This window comes from Eurosta solidaginis, chromosome 3, assembly GCF_040869045.1.
Source record: "Eurosta solidaginis isolate ZX-2024a chromosome 3, ASM4086904v1, whole genome shotgun sequence".
Classification (NCBI taxonomy): Eukaryota; Metazoa; Arthropoda; class Insecta; order Diptera; family Tephritidae; genus Eurosta; species Eurosta solidaginis.
Window position 1 is genome coordinate 215,155,500 of NC_090321.1, and position 24,679 is coordinate 215,180,178.

Consider the following 24,679-nt stretch of genomic DNA (forward strand, 5'->3'; position numbering starts at 1 on the left):
TTTTAGTGAAGCGCGAGCGAAAAAATGATGTATTGCTATTTGCTCTATTGAGCATTGTTAAGCGGAACTTTTTTTTCTCTTGCGTTCGTTGTTGAAGCAGATGTAGCGTTGTGATGAAATTGTTTTGCACTTATGGCTTTATTTGTCGGTGTTTAACTTGTTGTTGTAGCTTCTTCTTTTTGTTATTATTTGATATTGCATCTGAAATCTCACCTTTGTTGCATTCCAAGTTGTTGTAGATAAGTTCTGCATAACAATGCTCAAAAGAGCAAATAGCAATAACTTTTTTTTTGCTTTCACTCCACCACAAATAGCAACTTGTTTTTAGTTTTAATTCTGTTTTTTGCTCTGCTCTATAAAGTGACGTAGCTCGTAACAGAGCATGACAAACGCGATGACTTCTTTATGCTACGGCTCTGCTCTACGCTCTGTCCATGTTTAGAGCCGGAACAATAACAAGAAGAGAGTAATATAGCATTTTCAATCACTGCGTTGATTCTGAAGTAAAAAAACTTAAAAAACGTTTTCGCAAAAATTTTCAAAATCTATTCATTTGAGAAAGCTATGTTCCAATAAGCAATTGCCAAGCCCCTTAACAGTAATAACATACAGAGTTGGGCAACAGTTACAGCCATATGAATTGTATATAACTAGTAATCTGTCATTATATTTAAAACTCCTTTCGCCGTTTTATAGCAAGGCTCATTCAAGTAAAAAAAGTAGTTTTAGTTGCAAATTTATTTTTTGCCCAGCTCTGACGTCGTTATATATATTTCCCAGCACAATTACCCTAATTATTTAAGGTTAGTTGCAAAACTAATAAGCACAAAAATTACTACAACTTATAAATTAAAGACCTTGATAAAAGAAATTCTTACTTTATGTAGTGTGGTCTGTTCATCTAGCAGCATCTATTATGATGGTAGTTATGGTAGTAGGTGGCAATAGTAGTAGGGCATAATTGTTGATACATATTTTTAGGTGGTTGAATGGAGTAAATGTGTACATGTAATAAATAATAATAACACATTAAAACATTATTTCTTAGAAACACATAGGCATATTGTATATAGTTAATCCATTAATTAAGATAAATATATATGTTTCAGCTATGCAGGAAGTTTTTTTTTTTTAAAAGGTACTTGACACTCTAATATTGCATTTAAATTTTCAAAATATAAGATTTTTCACAATGTGAAATAATGAAATATATATAATGGTAGTAGCAAGATTTTAGGCTTATAACATCAAAATATCGTTTATTAACCTAAATATATATAAATGTATATGAATAGAAAGGTCGTTGCATCAACACCTTTCTGCTTTTTGTACTGCTTATCTATACTGAATAACAAGAATAAAATACATTTCAATACCTGTGAACGTTCCAAATCATGCTTCAAGCGTTCATTCTCCAATTCAAGACGTGCAATACGCTGTTTTGTTGACTCCCAATCAGCGTTACTGCGTCCCATTTCACAGGTGGCTTTCTCCAATTCCGCTTTAGATTTGCCTAATTCACTTTGTGATGCTTCCAATTTGATTTCCAAACGTTCGCGTTCGGTTACAGCTCGCTCCAGTCGTGTGTTCAATTTTTCCACCTCACTTTCGAGAGCACGCAATTTGATTTTATAATCGGCAATCTCACGCTCATGTAGTTCACGTTCCTCTTGCTTTTCATGTTCGGCACGATCTCGTTGCTCTCTAAGTTGAGCCATTTGTTTTTCTTTATCGCCAATGGCCTCTTCAAGACTTGTGAGTGCGCCCTCAGAGCTACTGTGATGAGCCTGCATTGCTGATAAGCGCGCACGCGCCATATCCACCTGGTTATCTTTCTCTTTAAGTAGATCCTCGAGATTCTCAATCTGCATGTGCATCATATATGAGGTGTAAAACGAGGCCAAAACATGCATATCGAAACCAATGTTAAATAAAATAAAATAAAAATATTGCATATTAGTTTAGTTATTATTGTTCGTATAAGAATCCCGAAAAAGTGTACGTGAATGTATGCAGTTGTTGTGAATGATGTTAGTGCGATTTTGTTGAGCGTGTTGTAATTGTTGGTGTAGTGTAAAATTTATTACGAAAATAGTGCACCTTTCGCTGTAGTACGTTAATTTTGCGATCCTTAATCTCCATGTGATCCTTTAGTTCGGTGAGTTCACTAGTCAGACGATTCCGTTCCTGTACCGTTTGTAATGTACCTTGCGTCTTCTTCTCAATCAGGCGATTCTTCTCCTCTAGACGTGCCCTCAACTCCTCAACATCAGTCTGCAGCATATTGTAATGCTCCTCCTTGGCACATAGCGATTCCTTGAGAACCGCTATGTGCCTCTGATAGTCCTAGGAATTTACAAAACGCAAAATTTATATTAAAATTATATACAAGGCTTTTACTTAAGTAATTGAAAGCTCAATAGTAGTGAAAGAGAATTGCGAGCGTAATGGTGCAAACACTTAGAGAAACGGCGTTCTAAAATTAAGCTTTAATTTCAGCTTTTTGTGTTCTTACTTTTCTTTTCTTGGAAAACGATCAAATCTTCTTGTAAGCATACATTCTTAAAACTATGACCTTGCGCTGCCGTACAAATAGGTGCAGTATTTGGCAATTTTCGAAAACGCCATATCTCAGAAAACTTTTAAATAGCGCCCTGTGTCAGAATTTGTTTTAAAGACGCTCAATATCAGCATTCGGTTGAGTTACGTCCTATCTCAGAATTTTTTTTCATAAACGCCCAGCTAATGTCTAAATGTGTATATATTCAGTTCAGATAGGGGGGTTTTTAAAACAATTCTGAGAAAGGGCGTTATTCAAAGCTTTCCTGAAATAGAGGGTTTTTGAAACTGCAGCCGATATAGAGAGTGAAATTAAACTCAGCAATCGATTTTTAAAACCTACTTTTTTACCTTTCCGTGCTTAGAAACAGAAAAATTGTTCTGAAAATATCAACTATCCGTTGTGATGTAGGCAATATCAGTACGAACATCTATTTTTCGTTCACTTAGTTTTTTTTTTCAGTAGTTCTCAACCACTTTATGAAATGTTTTAAATACAATTGCTGTTTGTACTAATATTACCGAAATGAAACAATTTCTACATCTGGGAAATAAATCTAAAGAAATAAAGTAAGTAGTTTTTTTGGTATATAAATATTTTTTATATGATTTTTTAATAATATGGTTTTTGTTGTTATTAAAAAAATATGAAGTTCCGAAAAAACCAACGGGTTCTTGAATTGAGAACGACAAATCTTAAACCGAGCACAAGACGTACTTAAAGTGGGAACGACAATTCTTAATAAATCAACAAAACCAGAAAGATAAAGCCGGTAGTACAACACCAAAAGTTTTACGGCCCTCATAATACAATCATGAACTCTAAAGTAGTAGGGAGGTAGAATTTTTGGTACTATTTTGTTACTTTTTTACTACCTTAGTAATGTAATATGCGGAAAAAGCCAAACTCGATATGACTTCGCATTGGAAGTGGGGACATGAAAGAAAAGATACGAGAAAACAGAGGGAATGGAAAGAAAAAGTAGAGGAAGTTGGGGAAATAAAGAGAACACGTGTGAGAATAAAAGTAAGAATAAGGGTAATGGTTTGAGACAAAGTAGTAAAAAGAGGTTAACAGCAAGATAAAGAATAAGGATAAGATTAAAAGTAACAGTGATAGTTAGATTTGGATAACAGCAAGTGTGGGAGGAGTTAAAGGAAATGCGATGAGATCTACGGAAGAATGAAAGGGATACGGAATTTGAACGAGCTTATTAAGGTTAACTAGAAATTGCAGAGAGGAGAGGAAATAATAGAGAAAGAGCGTTAGACAAAGGAGAGGCAGGTGGATAGATAGAGAAAAACATAACAATGTATAACGGATTTGATCATACGGATGATCCAAAGCTGATTAAAATAAAGTTTTGATAAGCTAACGTTTTTTTTTTTTGCCGTGATGTAAGTCTATAAGCTCTGATTTGTTGAAAAACTGTTGATGTAAAACCTCTGTCGCTATATATTTTTACACCAGCCATCTGTTTCTGCTCAATGAACCTGCCTCAACGCTTAGTTTACATAGATAAATGTTGGGTCTTGTTACCGTATACCGTCGATCCCGAGTTTTCATATTACAAGCCTACCAGATACTCATCCGCCTTTATGATATTGTTCCATATCGTCAATCATTTCATTGACGTCAGCAATATGTTTCCATATTCCTTAGTTGTGAACAATGTCATACTCCTCACACCCAGCTATTCAGTTCCGTTGACTAAAAATGTTCCATTTCCTCTCAGAAAAAGACAATAAGCTATCTCACAAAAGGAAAAAAAAAACGCGGGCGTTAGTTTTCTTCACGTTACTTCATACTTCACAAAGCTATTAGCGTAGTAATTTTTTTATGAAAATAAGAAATAAATTTATGAGGTGAGGTATTGTGAAATGCGCCTCCATTTTGTAATATTGACTTCATCTTTCTGGTTTATTGTATCATTATGTGAATGCTAGACTTGAAAATTTTCTTAATAGGGTCTACATAGTGCCTCTGACTCGTAAGCCATTTTGATTTTCACGAGTCAGCCAGAGTCAGGTCTGTGTGATTAATACTAACATATTGTCACTAACACATCGAAGCTGACTCTTGACTCTCACTCACTATGAAGTCCCTATAACAGACTTTCATCAACAGATGTTCTACGTTATTTTTGTTATCGTTCAAATCGCTGAACTGTCGAAAAAATAGCACGAATATTCAGTATGGCAAAATGTTCTTTATTTACAACACTACTTTAGTAGTACTGCTTTACAATCAAATTAGTCGCGTACTTCACTAATAGCGTGTTAAAATCAAACTGATTGATTTTTCATTTGATTTAGAACGATTTTTTCTCTAAGGGTTTATGCCTACATGCTTGTGTGTCGGAAGTTATCAACCAATCCAATTTACCTGATGTTGCTCTTCCAAAGTTTTCATTTTGGCCGCCATCGCCAATATTTCTTGATCCCTTCTTTGTATTTCAAGACGGAATTCGTCCAACTTAAATGCCAACCAAAGTAAAATTAGGAAAAAATAAAATGTACTATATTAGTATAAGATTAAACACATTGCATGTCTCTTTGACTGTATGTTAGTAGTTTTCTAACGATGAATGGTAATGAAATTGCTCGATGTTTTCTGTGCAAAGCGCTACATTTATATCTCGTGATATCCATGAGCAGAAAATGTATGAAAATTGCACATGCTATGATTTTTGAAACTTAGAAAGGAAGAAGAGACTGTGGAGTTAGAAAGAGAAACGCGAGTTTAAATGAATGAAAGTTTTTATACCATATGAAATGATAGCGCGCACGCTTGAGACTGGTTTAAAAAACTTAGTATGTACTTTTGAGCAGCGAATCGCATGCGTATTGAGTGCTATTTCGAATGCTATGTGGTATGTGTTCTAAGTACATACATATGTATATATTACTTGATATTGAGCGAAGTGATGTTGTAAGTGCTTCTTACAAATTTAAAATGTATTGCACCTTAATGCACACAGCATACATATACATCTAAGAATAAAAGATATTTTTTTTTGGTAATTGTTTGGAGCGGTCAAATAAATAGCTCTCTGAAATGCCTTTATGTGTATATGAATGTGTGTTTGTGCATTTCATAGCAGACGCATCCTGCGTACGCTCCAAATTTTTGTTCATTGTGTTGGTGTACTACAGAGTAAGCATTGCCAAAATTATTGTTAGTTTTTTTTTTAATTTCAATTCTTTATTTAATATTATTTCTTTATGTTTGCAATAAAGTTCAAAGATTATTTATAATATTCTTCTGTTATTAGTTCAAGCAATAAAATTAAATTTTTGGTTCGCTTTCTTTTCTTCGATTATTTTTAGTCAGCTTAGGTAATACTTAATAAGTATGCATGCATTGCATGTATGTATATATGTAGAAGTATATAAGTACATACTTATATGTATATATATATATAATATAATAAATACTGATTAATGTAATATTTCATAAATGCCTCAGTTAGTGACTTTTGTAGTTATGAATTCATCATGTAGCGATATTTGCTAATATCATTTAATTTAAGAACTAGCTAATGCTATAATAAAATAATGTATCTGAATTTAAACTTTTACTGGGAACTGTTTAACATTTTTCTGTCTCTTTCCTATTATTTGCCAGTGTTTTTTGAGTAACCTATGTACTTAGTACAAAAAATATAATCTGTGAAGATGTTGTTTCAATAACATTCGTAAGTACATGTGCTCTATACATCTGTCGAATAAATAGCTTAAATATTCAGTATGGCAAAATGTTCTTTATTTACAACACTACTTTGGTAGTAGTGCTTTACAATCAAATTAGTCGCGTACTTCACTAATAGCATGCTAAAATCAAACAGATTGATTATTCCTTAGTGGGCACTGCTTTTACACTCTCAGTTGCCTCGTTCGCCTATTTCTACTAGGATCTAGACTTTTCACCAACACCCGCCTCGAAAAGTTGCTTATAAATATCTCATTTCTGTAACTCTTGTATGGTTATTTAGCTGTATACATGTACATGTGTAAGTAATGTCATCTGCGGGCTTAGCTGCTAATTAAACATATGTGAAATATTCTCTTCGCTATTAGCAAAAAGGATAGAAATAATGAGAGACCTTAGTTCGTACTTTTTGCGAAATATATGTTTAATGTATATTGCAACGATTTTCCATGCAAAGTTTCACATTTTTTGTGGTTTGCATGGAATAGCTATGGCAATGAATCACTTATCCCAACAATATATAACGTAAACGTAGGCATTTGGTGATATTTGAAGCTTCTAGCTGTTATAATGGTGTGGAAATTGCGAACAATTTCTTATCTGAACATATGCTATCTCTTCGAATTTTTTAGACACCAATGTCTGCTATATATATGGGATACATACCATATATACGACCGATCTCTATGATTTTTTCAGACAACAATAAATGCTCCATACGGCAGCATTCGGTGAAATTTGAAGCTCCTAGCTGTTAAAATGTGGCAGAAATTACGAAAAGTTTCTTATCCGAACAATCGGTTGTATACCACCGATCTACACAATTTTTTCAAAGAACAATGGATGCTCTATGCGTAAGCATTCGGTGAAATTTGAAGGTTCTAGATTTTAAAATGGGGCAGAAATTACGAAAAGTTTCTTATCTGAACAAACGATTGTATGGGATATATGCCATATATACGACCGATCTCATACATTTTTTCAGACAAAAATATGTGCAATATACGAAACCATATGGTGAAGTTTGAAGCTTCAATCTGATAAATTGAGGAAGATATAAAAAAATCCTCTTTAAAAAATCGGTTGTATGAGGGATATATGCTATAGTGGTCCAATGCAGCCGGTTCTGACAAATGTCTAATCGGACACTTAAATATACGCGCTGACCAAATTTTATCAAGATATCTCAAAAATTGAGGGACTAGTTTGCATACAAACAGACAGACGGTCAAAGCTGAATCAACTCAGCTCTGCATCCTGATTATTTCGGTATACCTATTGGTGGGTCTATCTAGTTTCCTTTAAGAACTTACAATTTTGAGATTCGTGACAAAGTTAATATACCATATCATTTTCATGAAAGGTATAAAAATATAGCAAATATCGCTTTTTCATGATATTTTGAAAATTAATTCAAATATTATATATATTTTTTTGTATTTAACTACTTACTTAGTTATAGTACTTATATAAGTTAATATTTGCTTTGTTCTTTGTTTTTGTATTTCATATCATGTGATTATTTAGGGCTACCTTCCTATAGTATATATATAGTGTCAGATTTTGCCGCTTTAATCGATAGCAATTATAAATTGCAAAAGTATTTTAATTAATAATATTATGCTTGTACAAATTTATACGCACATAGTGTGTATGATTTACTATTTTAATATAATAAATATGTAAATTAATTTGTACATGCTAATCAAAATATAACAACAGTCAGTTTATAAGTAAATAGCATCAATATTTTATTCATTTTAGTTATTGTTTTAAATGCAAGTCGGTTTCTTTAAATATATAATTATATCGGCTAGACTGAGTTCATAAACTATTACCATTATTGTTGTTATAGCTGGAAGACGCAAAATATAGAACGTCTTACCACATTTTAGGTTTTTTCTTAGTTTTCAAAACAAATTTTGTACGAGAATTATATAAATACATACAAATCGATCCTTTGAGTATCGTTGAAAGTCGTTGCAAATGTTATAGGTTGTTAGAAGTCGATTTATGTTTTGCTTGTTTTCTCTGAAAATATGTCTTCAATCCAAAAAAAAAAAAAAAAAAAAAACAGGGAACGCGCCAAACCTTCGACCAACCTAAACGTTGTGTTTTCTTCAGATTCATCCTGAATTAGCTCCTAGTAGAGTTGAATTTTTATTCTTTATTTGCGCGAAATTTTAAAATAAATATATAATACATTTTTCCTCTATCCTTTTACGCGTTTCAACGCGTTCACTCGTTCTTCAGGGAGATCTAATTTACTATTGAAATTTATTGTGTGATAAAAAAAGCTCGCTAATTTACATTACATAATCTGATCGGTATCTACATATTACACCTCCGAACGATTCCGAAGACACGAACAAGTTATGTATACATATAGATTTTTTATAAACTGGCAAACAAACTTTTTCATCGTTAAGAAACATTATTTCCATACCAGGTTGTTATCGTCGAACACAAAAAGCATATGGCCTATGAAGTGGGTTTCCAAAAAGCTCGTCAAGTTAGCAGTCAATTTATTGCTATTATATTCTGAGTATGGTTGCCATCGTGATACAAGAAAACAAGGTAATTCCACTTGAAGTATTTGGTATAAACTATGTTAGTTGTCAGAGGTACAGTTTGTCAAATTTTGAAAAAGCATTGCTGCCCCAACATAATTATGTTCTGGGGGTATTTTTTTATTCAACTATCAATATTTAAAGGATAAATATTTACAGAGCTGTTACAAAGTGTGAAATGATTGGATTACCGCTGAAATCCCGTATCCAGAAAATAAAGCGAAATCTGTATTTTCCTTTCCGCAAAGTAGTGCTTCGTCAGAGTTTGCTAAACCAGGAAACTACCCTTTTAATACCGTGTCAGCATATTACGGTTTTGATTATGCAAAAGGTCCAATGTGCCCTTAGACATAACCTCACAAGGAATTCTTGCTCTGCCTTGGAATTTTGGAAAAACTCATTTTATATATTTCAAGTGGTTAATATTGCTCAGCCTTAGTAACTTAACTCCATTGCTTCCATATACATCTGCTCATAGGAATTCTTGCATTTATTAGCATCACTACCAGGAATTGCTTCGTCGCTATGCTCATCTTCTTATGGACAGACAGAGTGGCAGCATTTTGCTCCTTTTAGAATATCAGAGTAAAACCGGAGTTTCTGTGTCAACTCAATTTAGCTTATCATTAACTGACCACCGTAACTACGCAAGGCAGTCCCAGTGAGTTCATACTAAATAGTGAGGCTAAGAGTAAGTTTACACAGGCATCGATAAACCGAAAAATTGCAATGAGCTGATGAAACCGGCCGAGTCGGTGTTGAAATTGCAACCGATTATCGGCAGGCAGCTTTTTTTCTTACATTCTACTGTTTCGAAAAAAATACGCTTGCGTTCATGCTTTTATGTGCTTATCCCATAAAAGGCGTCTGTTTTGCACACAATTAATCAATTTTTCAGGCCATCGCACAAATAATTAATTTTTCACAGTAAATGCACGCAATTTATCGGACGATAAAATTGAAAAAACGACAACGGCCGACAGCCGACAGCAATTCGGTGATCGGTTGAAACGTACACAACTTCATCTAAATACATGTGTTTATTATTATCGTACGATTACGACCGGCATCGGGCGATCAAAATCGGTGGCTGTGTAAGCATACTCTAAGCCCTAACATCAGTCACAAGCTGCTTGTCCTAGCAATTGTGAATGAAACTAAGTGTGATATCTTCTGCATACACGTCAAAATTCCAAAGTGATTGGATCACTTGATTTGTTATTGACTATCGCTGTCTCATTCTGTATCTCTTTCTATCACCCGGTGAAGATAGCCGACCCAATGCGCCGACATATTGAACACCCTGTCAAAACGCTAAAAAGTAGCCGTATTGAACATCCTGTCAGGCAGTTGACATATAAGATATCACACTTAGTTTGATTCACAATGGTCCTAGCAATGGTTTAAGATCCAATAGCGGAAAAGAAATTGATTATGATGTTTGTCGTGGGTCAAGTTCGCAGCAATCGTTATATTGAACCTAATACGAACGAGCAAGATACATATTCTCCAGCAGATGCAGTTCGTTTATGCACTTGAATAGTGGTTGCCTTCGATACTGCCTTAAATAGCTTATTGAATGGCAAAAAATATATATCAAAAAATTGAAAGAAAAAGACAAGTAGATTTGCAAACAAACACATCCTTTTAGTAGCGCTGTTCACAAGTGAATGCCAAAACACAGTTAATGTCAAATGGAGGCAATGGCGGAGAAGAGGAAGAAGTGGAACTACCCCTCTATGTTTGTATTGTTTGTATTATTGCCGCTACCCATTCGGTAAAAGAATATTGTTACGAATATTAGCAAAACTAAGGGGTGCTGCTATCGCTAAGCCGATGATAAGCAGTGACGTGAATTCACATCAATCATTATGTATCTACATAAACGAGACAATAATTGCGTCTACACATATGTACCATGCACGTATACGAGCAGCGGAGAGTCAATGCACAAACACATGCATATATCTGAGGTACTCCTGAAAGTATGCAATGAGAGAAGCTATAAAATCGTGCAATTGTAGTTACAGCTGAGAAGTTTGAGAGCTGATGGCAACTAGTAGATTCTGGAAGCGCCTAGAAGATGCTAACGTTGAAATCAGAGATTATAAAAGGCAGCAAAAGTAGAGGCGCTGAAATTCAGTTTGATTTGAGCCATCAAGCAGTTATTGATTAAGCACGCAATCTGTCGGGTAATAGTAGAGTTTCATTTGAGCTATCAATCAGTTTGGTTGTTAAGCAAGCTAGTTGCAAAGTATAAGTGTTACTGTGAAGTACTTTAATAAAGGCAATTTTTCCATTATTCAATATTGGAGTTATTTATTCAACAGTTTAGTGATTCGAACTCAGCAGAAGGGCAAATAAGAGGATTTGCAAGTAAAATTCGTTACAATATAGTTCGTTCGGATTTTGAGTTTCGTTCTTCTTTAGCAAACAAGCCACTCTCATTTGTGCTAATAGAACTTAATTGTTATCGGAAATTTAGGAAGAACTAGGTGAAAATTTTAGTTCATTCGTGGGCATTATAGGAACCAAATAATATCGAAGTTACTACAAATAAGTGAGACTACTTGTAACGGATCATTATCAGATCTAAACCCCTCATCTGCAGTTTACCGCGACGTAATCGAAAAGAGAAGAAGAATGTGGAAATTATTAATCACAAGATTCTTCAGATGTTTTGTATTTCATAGATTCCTTAGTTCTGGAGTCATAGTTAACGTTAATTTTTAGAATATATTATAAGATAGAGCTGCAGAGTCTGACAACAGCGCACCATATTTCGGGCCTCTAATTATTTTATAATTACAAGTTTTTTAAATAAACAAGTTACAGAGCAAAATAATCGATATTTTTTTTTACGAAATACCTTTTAATTTAATTTATTTTAATATTTTTAACATACGATACAACAATTTGGCAGTACGCTTTTGTTTTTTTTTTTTTTATTTTAAGTTATATAACTCATGTTTAAATATGCTTACATAAATAATAATTATTTATGCGAACTGGAAGTATATTTTTATATTAGTTAATTATGCCGTATCAGTTGATTTTAGAATAATTTATGATAAACCTAGCACTAAGTTAAATAGTTATATTATGGGTTGCTTTTTTTTTTTGTCTTCCCCAATCAAAATAAATGCAAGCGAATACAGCATTATAATAATTACTTTACGTCCTTAATACTAGTCGGAATACATTTACAGTTATATATATTAATTACGTTTTTTTAATTCGAAACATTTATTTTCATACATATTTTTTTTTACTTTTGTATTGTATTATGAACAACATTGCATTACCTTTGTAATTGACCTTCATTTCTAATCACACTCTAGCTGGGGAATAATTTTGTTCATTTTAAGGTCCCATATTTCGCAAGAAAATAAGTTCTTTATGATCATTATTATTATTTAAACAAGTTTTAATACCAATTATTTGCAAGTATAATGCTTAAACAATAATGGAACTCGCTTTGTCCTACAAAAGGTGAATGGAGTGCATGAATTGCACGGATTGTAGTCACAACAACAAAATACACACAAAATTTAATATGCAATCCGTGCAATTTTAAGTATGCTCAAACATTTTCGTGCAACGTATGATAGAAAATAAAATACAACTCTGCTTCATCGGTATTCCGCTTAATTTTCGTCGTATTGTTATTTTAGTTATATTCCAATTTTTTGACGCTTGATACTGCTGCATTGTATAACTTTGCAATGGGTTGCTTTCGTAGTCTTGCATATTTTGTCGTAGGATATAAACAATCCATGCACCTTGCATGACAAATCGAATGCTATTAATAAATTTTGATTCTTGTCATAAAATAATAAAAAGTTTATTCGTTTAGAGAATATTTTTCGCTTATTTTAGTTATCAATTTATTTACATAGAAGCCTAAAACTAAAATTAATGATTTTCCAAGCGAACAACAGTTTTCTAATACATTACGTTTTTACATATATGTGACCCGGTGGCTTATGACTCAAAAAAGAAATTGCGGGAAACAGCTGTTAAAGATAAACAATGCATTTCTTCAGTTTCTTAGTAGTTGTAGTTTTTTTTTTCGTCATTAGCCACCTTTTCATGGGCCGGGTCACATATGTATCTATGCGTATATACAGTCTTTAAAGTTTTGCTTTGCTTTGTGTTACTGATGCAATATTGCGTTTTTTTGTTTTGTTTTTGCAATAGGCAGCTTGCTGCGATAGCTTCCATTAATAGTATTTGTCACTTTACCTCAGTTTTACCGGCATTAATAGGCCCGACACATAAGATTTGTGATGTAGCAGCGTGCGTTGACAGATTCGTAGATTGCATGTATTTGCAATAGCCTATTTGTCTCTCTCAATGCAAATAAATGCAATCTACTCAATTTCAGCGCATGATGCTGCATCAAAAGTCTTATGTGTCTGGCCTATAAGACACAGCTATATGTTGTAAAAGCAAGTGTTTTGAAACATTGCATATGCATTTTTTTACTATTTTACTTGTTTATTATTTGAGAAAATTGTCCTGAGATCTCTGCAACGGCTTCAATTTTGTGAATTAACTTCTCATTACGTTATCGTATTTCCCTTACACTGTCATTTCATACTTTTATTGTATGGTACATTAATACTAATTCAAAGTAACAATTGCTGGTGGACTGGTTAGATAATATTTAGAAAAATTCGTATTATTATAATTCTGAACAAACTTAAATTTAATATTTAAACTCTTTAACTAACTAAGTTATTTTATATGAAACAAGTTTAATTTGCCCTATGACAGAGAGTTGCTAAGCGTTCTACTTTTATGCATATTTTTACAAGTTTCTAATATATTATTAAATGGCACATTAAGTTGGTGTTTAACTTGCAGTTAATTTTTCCGTTGAGCTTTGATAAATTCACAATACATTTTTTTTTTTGCTATTTTAAAAAGATGGTCCAATATAAACAATTTCTCATTGATAGAAATTTGGAAATTTTTTGACCAATGAAGTGCTTTACTGCAAGATAATCTGCACTATTTTGATTCAACGTTTTCCTAAGCTCATTAGCTTCATCAGGGGTATGACTGCATTTTGTTTTATAAATTTATGACAGCATTAACACTTTGTATGCAAATGACATGAAAATATTAAAAAGAATAAACGACACGCAATTTGTTTTAAAAGAAAATATTTCCAAAAAATTCTTAATGTTGCGATAAAATTAAAAAAATAAAATGCAGTCTTACCTTGACGAAACTTAGGAACTTGGTGAAATGTTATGTGAAAATAGTGTAGATTCTATTGCACTAAAGCACTTCATTGCTCAAAAACTAGCATAATTTCTATCAAAAAGTACCTACCACATACATTTGACTTGCTACAAAAAGTTTAAAAAACAATTTATAATACATAAATTCAATATATATTTTACAACGCAAACGGTACATACGTAAATAAAACAAAAAAGCTACCAGGCTTTCAAAAATCATGCGCATACGGAAAATAAGCTATGCCTACCGATTGGAGCTAATACTACTTGTAAAACATCATGGAACAAAGTTATATTACTACGTAGTACAAAAATATAGTTCAGAAGTGGAATACTTTTTGCCGATTATTTGCGTATCGCAAACATTCCAATAAAACAACTTGCGTAATTTTATATTGGTCAGTTCTGAAATATTGTTTTGCAGATTTAATTATAAGGCAAAATTTAAATCTTACTTTTCACTAATACGCGTATCGTTGATCCGCATCTTCTTTAGGGAGTGTTCTTATAATTTTTTGAAATTACGTCAAAACAAATTTTTCTTTTTTTTTTTACCAACCCACTGTATATAAATTAACTTTTTGAAGTTATTGTCTTTGCTGTCATCTCCGTACTGTTCCTTTAGATTCTGTCGTATTTTTTGTTTACCAAAATTTTGTATGTTATAACTTTTTATTGATCCAAGATGGCAGTACAGAAATGGCAGCAAATACAATAACTTCAAATAAGTAGCTGTTTTAATGTAGTTTCAAAAACTTGTGAGAACACTCACTGAAGAATATGCAGCAGCATCGAAACGCGTACGAGGAAAAGCAAAGTTTAAATTTGCCTTTTAAATACCGGTCGTAAAGCTCAAACATGTTGTTAACGAAGTTACAGAATCTTAAAACAGGAGTTTCTTAAAACACTGTTGTAGGTCTTTCAAGTACTAACCCTAAAGAAGTTAGAAACAAAAATTATTTTATTATTTGTTAATTCATTTGACTGACATATTCTACTTAATGTAAAAAAAGAACAACCCTTAGGGCCGGTTTTCCAGTACAAGTTCAGCTCAGTTTAAACTTACTATGAAGTTTTTCAGTCATCTCTAACTAAAGCTTAGGCTGCGCTTAAGCGGTCGATCTGGCCGGGTTAAACTCAAGTTAGCATATCAGTTATTTACGTTCTTGCTTTTTTTTTGACTGCAATACAGGAAAAAAGCCAGTAACTGGTCATCGAAATTTCTGGTTTAGAATTACCTAAAGTACTTAATAAGTTAGGTCTAGCTCGTTTGAAATTAGATATTCTATAGTTAAAAAATCGACACTTTAGGCCTTCAGTTTTCATATTAACATGTTGATAAATAGATAACTACAAGCTTTAAATAGCCTCGATTATAAGTATGGGTTCTTTCCCTACACCTTAAAATCTTTCCCATTGGTTCAGAACTATCGAAAAAGTGGATCAAATCGTATTATAAACCAAATGTAGAGTTCCGGACTGGTTCGGAAACAACGAAATATAATAGAATTTCCACCTCCGGAGAGTTAGACTCATCTAGCGGCAATTATTCGCGGCAGTGGTTAAATAACTTGATACACGATTTATGCTTAATAGCGGAGACACGAACCTCTGTGCTACGGTGCTATCAACATCAAATATCTATAGATATTGATATAGATACTCAAACGGCACCATATTTGCCTGTTTTTTAGTTTGTTTTAAACTATATTTATTTATAAAACAAAAATGCCGTTACTTAGCGTGAAAAGAAGAGAGTTATCAAATTGTAATCAAGCGGTATTCTCTAATTGGACTCAGATATAAGATTACAATTCTGCAGTATTTTCATAAAGTAAAATAAACCATTTTTTAATTATTTTTAATCATTAATGCCATTAACCTCTTATTTATTTTTAATAAAAAACAGCTGTTGGCTTTGGTGTTGCCACTATGGAGACGATTTTTTTTTTTAAACTCCACTTCATCTCGATATACAATGTAGTATCAACTGGAAAAATGTACTAGATATTCATCTGAAAACTATAAACTTCTCAAAATCTCTACAACGTTGGAGAATAATTTGAAAATGGTGTTGGACATCAGCTCTAGAACTAGATATATTCTCGAAGGCTTATGTTTTTTTCGTGACTGTGAGCGAAAAACTGTTCTGTATTTTAACTGGAGTTTAAATTCGACTTAACTAATTACTGAAAAACCGACCCTAACCATTTATCAATAAACTACGCATCTCAAGTCTTTCAGATCTATAACTACAACAATGTAACTAAATTAAAACATACTATTTTAAATTCTAAAGCTAAAACGTATGCAGTTGCAAACACTCGGTTACGTAATGTTTTAAATCAACTGAAACTATTCAAATTTCTATTTCATAATGGTTAAAAAAAAAAATTAAAAATACAAAAAATATTCAATAACAATAACTAATAATTTATTGAGAATGTTTTGATACTATTGAGTAAACTTAATTTTGGAATTAATTTAAGGAAAAGATTAAACTACACATCAAACCAATAATATACATCTATATAATCTAATAACTGCACAATAAAGAACATTGGTCTGGTGTATTATCCCATTAGAAAAAAAATGTGCTTCTTTGATAACACTGGATCACAAATTCCAATTTTTTTTCTACACCAGAGACACCATTATGAAATTCCTATGTAAAATCGAAAATCAAGGTTATTTTTAATTCTATGGTAACGTTTTTGAGATATTTTCGAATAACGGTTTTTTGAAAAAAAAAAAAAAAAATTGGGTCCACTTAATCATATATATCACAAGAACGAATTGAGCAATTCCAAAACGGTTTGAAGCTTTTCAAAGGTAATAAAATTTGCTATAAACTGTGCATACAACACTTCTTGCTAGACCCTGCAGATAACGAACAATTATTACGGATTTTCCCCATTTTTTTTGTAAAAATATAAACAAATTTGTACTTTGCGAGGAAAGATCTCGAAAACTTTTTATTTTTTTGCAGATTTGTTTTGTTCTCTCTAAGGGCTGTTTTATTACAAACAAAAAAAATAAGCTTTCATTCAACAAAATCGATGGACTAATACAAAAGTTATAAGCATTCAAGTAAATATATACATTTAATACTTAAGTACCCTACTGGTACATATGTGTTAATAATCGCTAACTAACTGATATACAAATACTAACACATATGTACCAGTAGGGTACTTAAGTATTAAATGGGAATATTTACATGAATGCTTATAACTTTTGTATTCGTCCATCGAATGAAAGCTTATTTTTTTGTAATAAAACAGAGCATAGAGAGAAAAAAAACAAATCTGCAAAAAAATAAAAAGTTTTCGAGATCCAACCTCGCAAAATACAAATTTTTTTATATTTTTACAAAAAAAAAAAAAATGAAAAAAAAATCCGTAATAATTGTTCGTTATCTTTGAATCTGCAGGGCCTAGCATAAAGTGTTGTATGCACAGTTTATAGCAAATTTAGTTGCCTTTGAAAAGCTTCAAACCGTTTTAGAATTGCTCAATTCGTTCTTGAGATATATATAATTAAGTGGACACAATTTTTTTTTGGAAAAAACAGTTATTCGTAAATATCTCAAAAACGTTACTATAGGATTAAAAATAACCTTGATTCTCGAAATAACGGGGTGATTTTACATAGGAATTTCATATTGGAGTCTCTGGTGTATTTTGGCTGTAATCCAGTGTAATTATACAATAAGGTCACTCGCTTTGTCTTGCACACGATGTATGGATCGCAAAGTCACAGTAACAAAATACACACGCTAAAAACTATTTGCAATCCGTGCAATTCATGTTATGCGCAAACCTATGTAGATTTTCGAATTGTAGGATATGAAAATGTAATCCTGCTTTAAAGGCATTCCTCTCAATCCTATCATTTCACTGAGCAATTGAGCAATTGTTTTTTACCATTGCGTGCTATGCTATGCTACTCCGCAATGGGGTACTCTCGTAGTCTTGCATATTTTGCCGTAGGATGTAAACAATCCGTGCACCTTGCAAGGCAAAGCGAATACCCCTAATATCTTACTCTATACTCTTTTTTTTCTGCCCTAGCATAAGCATGTATATGTTTTACTAGTTTCAACTATATATATCTTCATACTAAATTTTTTTACTAATATGCTCTTGCCGTTGCGACTAAATGCCTTCGTTAGCACAATTTTACGAGTATGACGAGTAATGACCGACTATATATTTTAATTATACTAAATATAATATTGTATATACATAAGTATAAATAATGTATAAATATATTTTTACACATATATATATATATATATATATATATATATATATATATATATATATATATATATATATTAATAAGTTGGCTCGTTATATGAACGAAAAGTTTGTTCATTAATAATTATTACTGCTTTGTAGTTGCTTTTAACGCTGTGACCTTATGGCATATTTCTCATGAATTCATTTATTTCTGATTTTTTAATGTAGTCAAGTGTTGTACGTAGTACGAGTATGCGCATGATATGTGAAAACATATTTCTTAGTATTTTGCAACACTGGAACGTTTAATATACGAGCAATATACGTACTCCTGTGATGTTAGTCGCATGTTGTTGCATGAGAGCTGTAGAGTAGTATGTCTCAAACCCTTAACATAAAGAAATGGCTAACACATACTATTAGAGAAAGAGAGCTTGTTGGTTACGTAATTTTGTGAGAGAAAGTGTGTAATAATCCGAGCATTACATTTTTGTGCAATTACCTTAAATTCATAAATATATCAGACAACTTGGATCTGTGCACACGGCGTTCTTAGCTGATGATTAGCCAATAGTTTAATGGCAGTAAATCGTAAGATATCCACATATAAGAGCTGCAGTTTTTTTTTTTCAAAACTGTTTGTGTACGTTTTATAGAGAAGCATATACATATACATCAGTGGTGCACAACGCCGGCAGAGCTTCAAATCAATGCATGCAGTTGTTTACTGCTTGACGTACAAGCTAAAACTGATTGACTGCTTGCTTTACTGCAAGAGTATTAACATTGTAATGGTATTGGTGTGGTCTTTGATTAACTAGCAACGAGGCTAGACATATTTCAATTTCAATTTCAATTTATTTAAAAACATTTATTTGTACAACTAAGACTTACAAATCTTTTATATGTACATCAACTGAGAAATTTATAAATTCAAGCACATACAATGACAATATTCCATATCTGCTTAACATAGGCTTATAACTAAGAGGGAGATGAAGATCACTAGGTAAATATGAGCAGGTAGTAAGCACAGATTCACATCCAGATTACTTATATTCATATGCTAGTAAAGCATTGAAGTATGTTTGTCATTAAGATATTCCTAGTTAGTGCAATCTTGACACTTTCAGGAATAGAGTTCCAAAGTCTTGCAGCGTTAATGAAAAACATGCGCTCAGTTGTAAGAGAGTTGTATCTGGGGTCAACCAAAGTATTGCATCTCTGTGACCTCGTTAGCTGTAACTAATCATATAGATACGGCGGAATCTTCTACTTAACAATTTATACATGGATATGCAATTTCTTGCTGCTAAATAATTTAAAATGTTACATTCAAGAATTTTGTTCCGCCATGGCGATATATGATCATATCATCTTAAGCCATACATATACCTCGTGACATTGTTAAATACAATATTTACTTTACTGGCCGAAACTGAATCAAGTCTGCTGTAAACAAGCTCTGCGTAGGTAATATGTGGTCAAATCAATCGCATAACTAACTTCCGTTGCGTTTCTTTAGGTGTGAAACGAGCAGAGAGCCATAATTTACGCAATATAATATATACAGTGCTAAAACTCTTATTTACATAATCTGAGCAGCTTAGTTTACTGTTGATAATGAAACCTAAGTTCTTTATCTTATCAGTAGTCTTGAGGGCAGATGTGCCGATCACTAACGATGGGATATCGTCTGTATTAAGTGGACTTTTAGGTACAGGCACAACATAAGATTTGGCAGCGTTCAAGCAAAGAGCATTTGTTTCTGCCCACAACATTATAGCAGACATATAACTATTGATTTTATAACACAAATCTTCAAGAAGGCCAATATGATTAGAGAGGTACAGTTTTATATCATCAGCATACGCGTGGATATTGACATATTTACACACCGAGAATACATCATTTACAAACATACTAAATAACAAAGGACTGAGAACTGAGCCCTGAGTGTGGGTATTCCACACTTAAATTTTTTTGTCGCGATAGATATCTTTCTGCTTTAACTTGCTGAGTTCTTCCACATAGGTAGCTAGATAAAAGTTTGGTAGAACTTTCTGAAAATCCAAAGAAGTGTTTTAGCTTCCAGCTTAACAACTGATGATTGACAGAGTCGAACGCCTTAGAATAGTCTAACAGACAAATTGGCGTTAAATCTCCATCATCACATGGTCTTCTTATATATGCACGCAAATAAATCGTACTGCGCCGGAAGTTGATGTATCAAATCAAATAAAAAAAGTATGTGTGAAGCGAACTCGAATAATTATTTCACTGGCTGCCGGCCTTCTGCTCCACTGAATCTATGTCAAAGATTATCGAAAATAAAGATGTTGCAGAGACGAAAAATCGTGTGAAGCAAGCTTCACAAAATTCTAGTAGGTCACATTCACCACTTACCACAACAGAATTTGTTAAACTACACTGTCTGTATTTATTATTTAACAATTATTTGTACACTTTTTATTCAGCTAATGTGTTCAGAATTCACATTTTACTCTCTAAAACTCCAATCAGTGTATTTCTGTGCTTAAATTATGTTAAAAATTGTGTTAAAGTTTTTGGTGTGGTGAAAGTGACCTACTAGAATTTTGTTTCGCTCCGCTGCTTTCCACCGAAGTTTGCGCCTGCAACATCTTTATTTTCGATAATCTTTGTCTATGTCGCATGTCGCTGCGTTCACACGAAATGCAGGTGAGCGCCGTAAAGTTTTCTGAAGCTCTCAAGTGCACCACTGATATATGTACATATGTACATATGGGCTGAATATTACTGCTGCAATTTTTTATCATAAATGAATATCATACTACAGCTCATATACACATTTAGCTGTATATTGCACTTTACCTATTCCTCTTGAAAAATCCTATAACCTCTGGGTAACTTAAATGTTTAGCCAATATAGTAATCTTGTACGTAGCCAATTGGTAAGTGGTTTAATTGGTGATTTTTTTTGATTTTTAAAAAAATTTTTGCAGTTCATATAATTTATAAAATAAAATTTTTGTTCCAATCAATCAAGTATTTTTGAATAAATTTTTTTACGCATATTTTTGTGCTGAGACTGCTTGTTTTTGTTGCCTCATTAAGTTAACCTAATTTTAAGAGTCTAGGGATAATGTATCTACGTCAAATTTGAAACTTACTTGTCGTTTATGCTCGGATGGCTGTTTCGGATAGTCTAAATCTAGTTTCGAATATGGTGACATATGATGATGATGGTATGGATTGGTTGCATGGTTAAATGATGTTGCGGGATGATGGTGTAGATGCTGCTGGCTAAGATGGCTGAGATGATGATGGCTTTGTGCTTGTTGCTGTTGTTGTTGTTGTTGATGATGATACGATGACGGCGCTGCATGCATGCTATCATATGCAGACGCAGCTGCCATACCCGCTGGCCCACCGCCAACGCCACCGCCTGCACTAACGCCACCGCGCCCAGTCAGCCCCGCGTCGTCTAGCGCGCTGCTCGTAAGCGTAGCCGCGAACGGTCCACTCGTTTCGCGCAACGCTGCCAACGGATGCGTTTGCATATGTAGCTGTTGCTGGTGCACGTGGTACTGGTGCAACGGGTTAAGCTGTTGCTGCACCGAATGGTGGATATGCGCTGACGGGTGTTGAGCGCCGGGTGGCAGCTGGTGTGCATAATGTTGTGTGCCCGCAAATTGCTGTTGCAAATTATAGGCAAGCGGATGCAGATGCTGCTGTGCATGCTGTGGTTGCGATGCCTGGGCAGCGTACTGATAGTATTGTGAAACAGCTGGATTGGATGCGTGCAATGAAGGCATTAGATTACGCTGTTGCAACAACGTACTATATGGCATATCGGTTTGATTGAATATGGATTGAGAATATGGATTCGCATAACTACTACTACCACCACCAATACCACTAACACCACCTGAAGTGTATTTGCTCGGATAGTTCAAGTAATTTAAATTTGACACAGAGTAAGCGGGTCGTAATATTCGTCCACCCAAATGGCTATTATTAGCCGCCGCTTGTTGTGCAGCAGCTGCTGCCGCTGCTACTGCTGCCGTTTGTTGCGCTGCTGTCGGTGCATATTGCTGGAAGTACATATTTGGCTGAGATGAGAAACTCGCTGACATCTGCATTAGATTATCGTTGAGATATGGTGGCGATGTGTCGCCTGGATGTAAAGTTGGATAGCTGGAAATGATGCGTCCGGGATATTGGGAAAGCGGTGTAACTGGTTGTGTAGCTTGTTGCATACGTGCATGTTGATTAAGTATTTGTGAGGAGCGCGAAATAGACTTGTGAGCCTCATTCAGTAAATTCACTATATTTGAAGAGGAGGACTGATGAATTTGCGGCTGATAGAGCCCATAATAATCGTTCATCATTGATGCTGATGGTAGACCAGCTATACTGTAACGTCGCCGACGTATCGGCGATGGATGTTGACCGTATAAACCTGCAGTTGCTGTGGTCGTCGGATCATAAATATAACCAGCTGAGGATGGGCCAAACATATCGTAAGTGCTCGGTGGTGGTGGTACCCCCACACCGATACCATAACCGCCAGGTGTATAATATTGGCCAATTATGTCGGGTAAAGGTGGACTACCGGTAGGGCCGTAAGCTCCGTACATCTGAAATGGGCGATTTGAAAGAGTTTTTGCTTGGATAGTTTGATTGGTTGTTTGTTATTTGTTAGGGCGTTTTATAACATGACTTTAAAATATGATTTTGTTTGCCTTTTCGTATTAAAATATTTCTTTGGCTTGATTGCATTTGACTTTTGTTTTGAATGTTTCGCACGAAAGTGGGATGTATTTGTTTTTGAAGAGACGCTTAGCAAATTTTCGTATTGGGTTTGTTATGCAAATGTCTTATGTATTCATCCAAACTTAAAGTAGTCAACACACATTTTATGTTTTAATAGAAAAAAATGCGTTTCTTTTAGGGTCATTTACTACTTTTTGCGCTTACTTGTATGTCACTTGAGTTCCATGATTGTATTTCGGAGTAAAATTAGCGTGAATTTCACACGCTTCATACATAGACACTTCAATATTTGGCATAAAAATTACGTATATATTAAACATATTTAAAAAAAAATAAAATAAAAATAGAAAATAACTATATATAACAGTTTCCAAATTTCTGCACACACTTATAAGTAATCCAATAGATTATTGCTGTCTTGTACTGATATTACAACTTTTCAAACTGTATTTCAGAAAATTTCAAGTGAATATCAGAAAATTTCAAATGTGTTTCAGAAAGGTTAATTGTTTTTCAGATATTTCAACTGTTTCTCAGAAAATCTCAATTTTATTCCAGAAAACCCCAAATGAATTTTAGAAATTAGCAAATGTATTTGAGAAGATGGAAAAAGTATTTCACAAAAAGTTAAATATTATTCAGAAAACCGCAAATATATTTCTGAATATCTGAAATGTTTTTCAGAAAACAAAATAGCATGTTAGGAAAGAAACATTTCTGTAGAAAATTAAAATTTCAGTAAATTCAACCAAAAACTAATTCAAGCTGTGAATAAGTAAATAATTTGTATTAAAATTTAAGGAGTCGCAAGCGTTTTGAAACATTGGCTTCTGTTAAGAGATCGGTGATATAACCACAAATCATGTGTGCTATCGATGGAAATGCGGAAATAGCGCATTCGAAACAAGGGTGACCTGCAAATTGTTCAAGAATCTTCAATGAAAGGGAGGACTTTAAGCAAAGTTTTGACTGATTTAGTCTTTCTATGCAATTAGGCGCCATGTCATGTTGACGCTCTCTGTTATAACAAAACAGCAACTCTATTAGATCGAGGACCGTACTTTCCGAAGCTCAATCCAATTGAAAATTCATGGCAAAAACAAGCAGATGAAATAGAAAACAGCCAAACACACATGTAAACACCAGCTAAGAGCGCAGAGAATATTTAACAGACATGCAAATAGTAATAAAGAGCGCATATGACCCTACATAAACTACAGATATACATGCATGTAGCCAAGGCCAATGTGAGATACAGAAACGAGAAATAAATAAGCGACTATTCGAGACGGCTATTAGCGAGAAGTCTAGACCCTGGTAAATATAGGTGAACGAGGCAAAACGAGAGTATGAAAGCAGCGCAGTTCAAGGGATGGTGAATGTGTTTGATTATAAACCTTTTAAGTGAAGTAATTTAATTGTGAATTAGTACTACCATAGTAGTGTTGTAAATAAAGATTTTTTGCTATACTGAATATTTGAGTTCATCGACAAAGACAAAAACACGATTCCAACAGCTGGTTGTGCTTGCGCAATACAACATACAACACTCAACTACTGCTTTTTTAGATTGGGACAGCGAGA

At 33.5% G+C, this 24,679-nt stretch overlaps 1 protein-coding gene across 13 annotated transcripts in view; it reads right to left on the bottom strand.

Moving 5' to 3' along the window:
- The window catches only part of brp (bruchpilot), a 191,528-nt gene that overhangs the window by 53,327 nt on the left and 113,522 nt on the right, over positions 1-24,679 (bottom strand). For 8 of the 13 annotated variants that reach the window (XM_067775040.1, XM_067775035.1, XM_067775033.1 and 5 more), the window contains 4 exons: positions 4,946-5,035; positions 2,101-2,346; positions 1,377-1,865; positions 879-911 (listed from right to left, as the gene is read on the bottom strand). In XM_067775040.1, coding sequence (XP_067631141.1) covers positions 879-911; positions 1,377-1,865; positions 2,101-2,346; positions 4,946-5,035 — 858 coding nt within the window. The remainder of the gene's footprint in view (positions 1-878; positions 912-1,376; positions 1,866-2,100; positions 2,347-4,945; positions 5,036-24,679) is intronic. The other 5 variants (XM_067775041.1, XM_067775037.1, XM_067775036.1 and 2 more) reach the window with 1 other exon arrangement.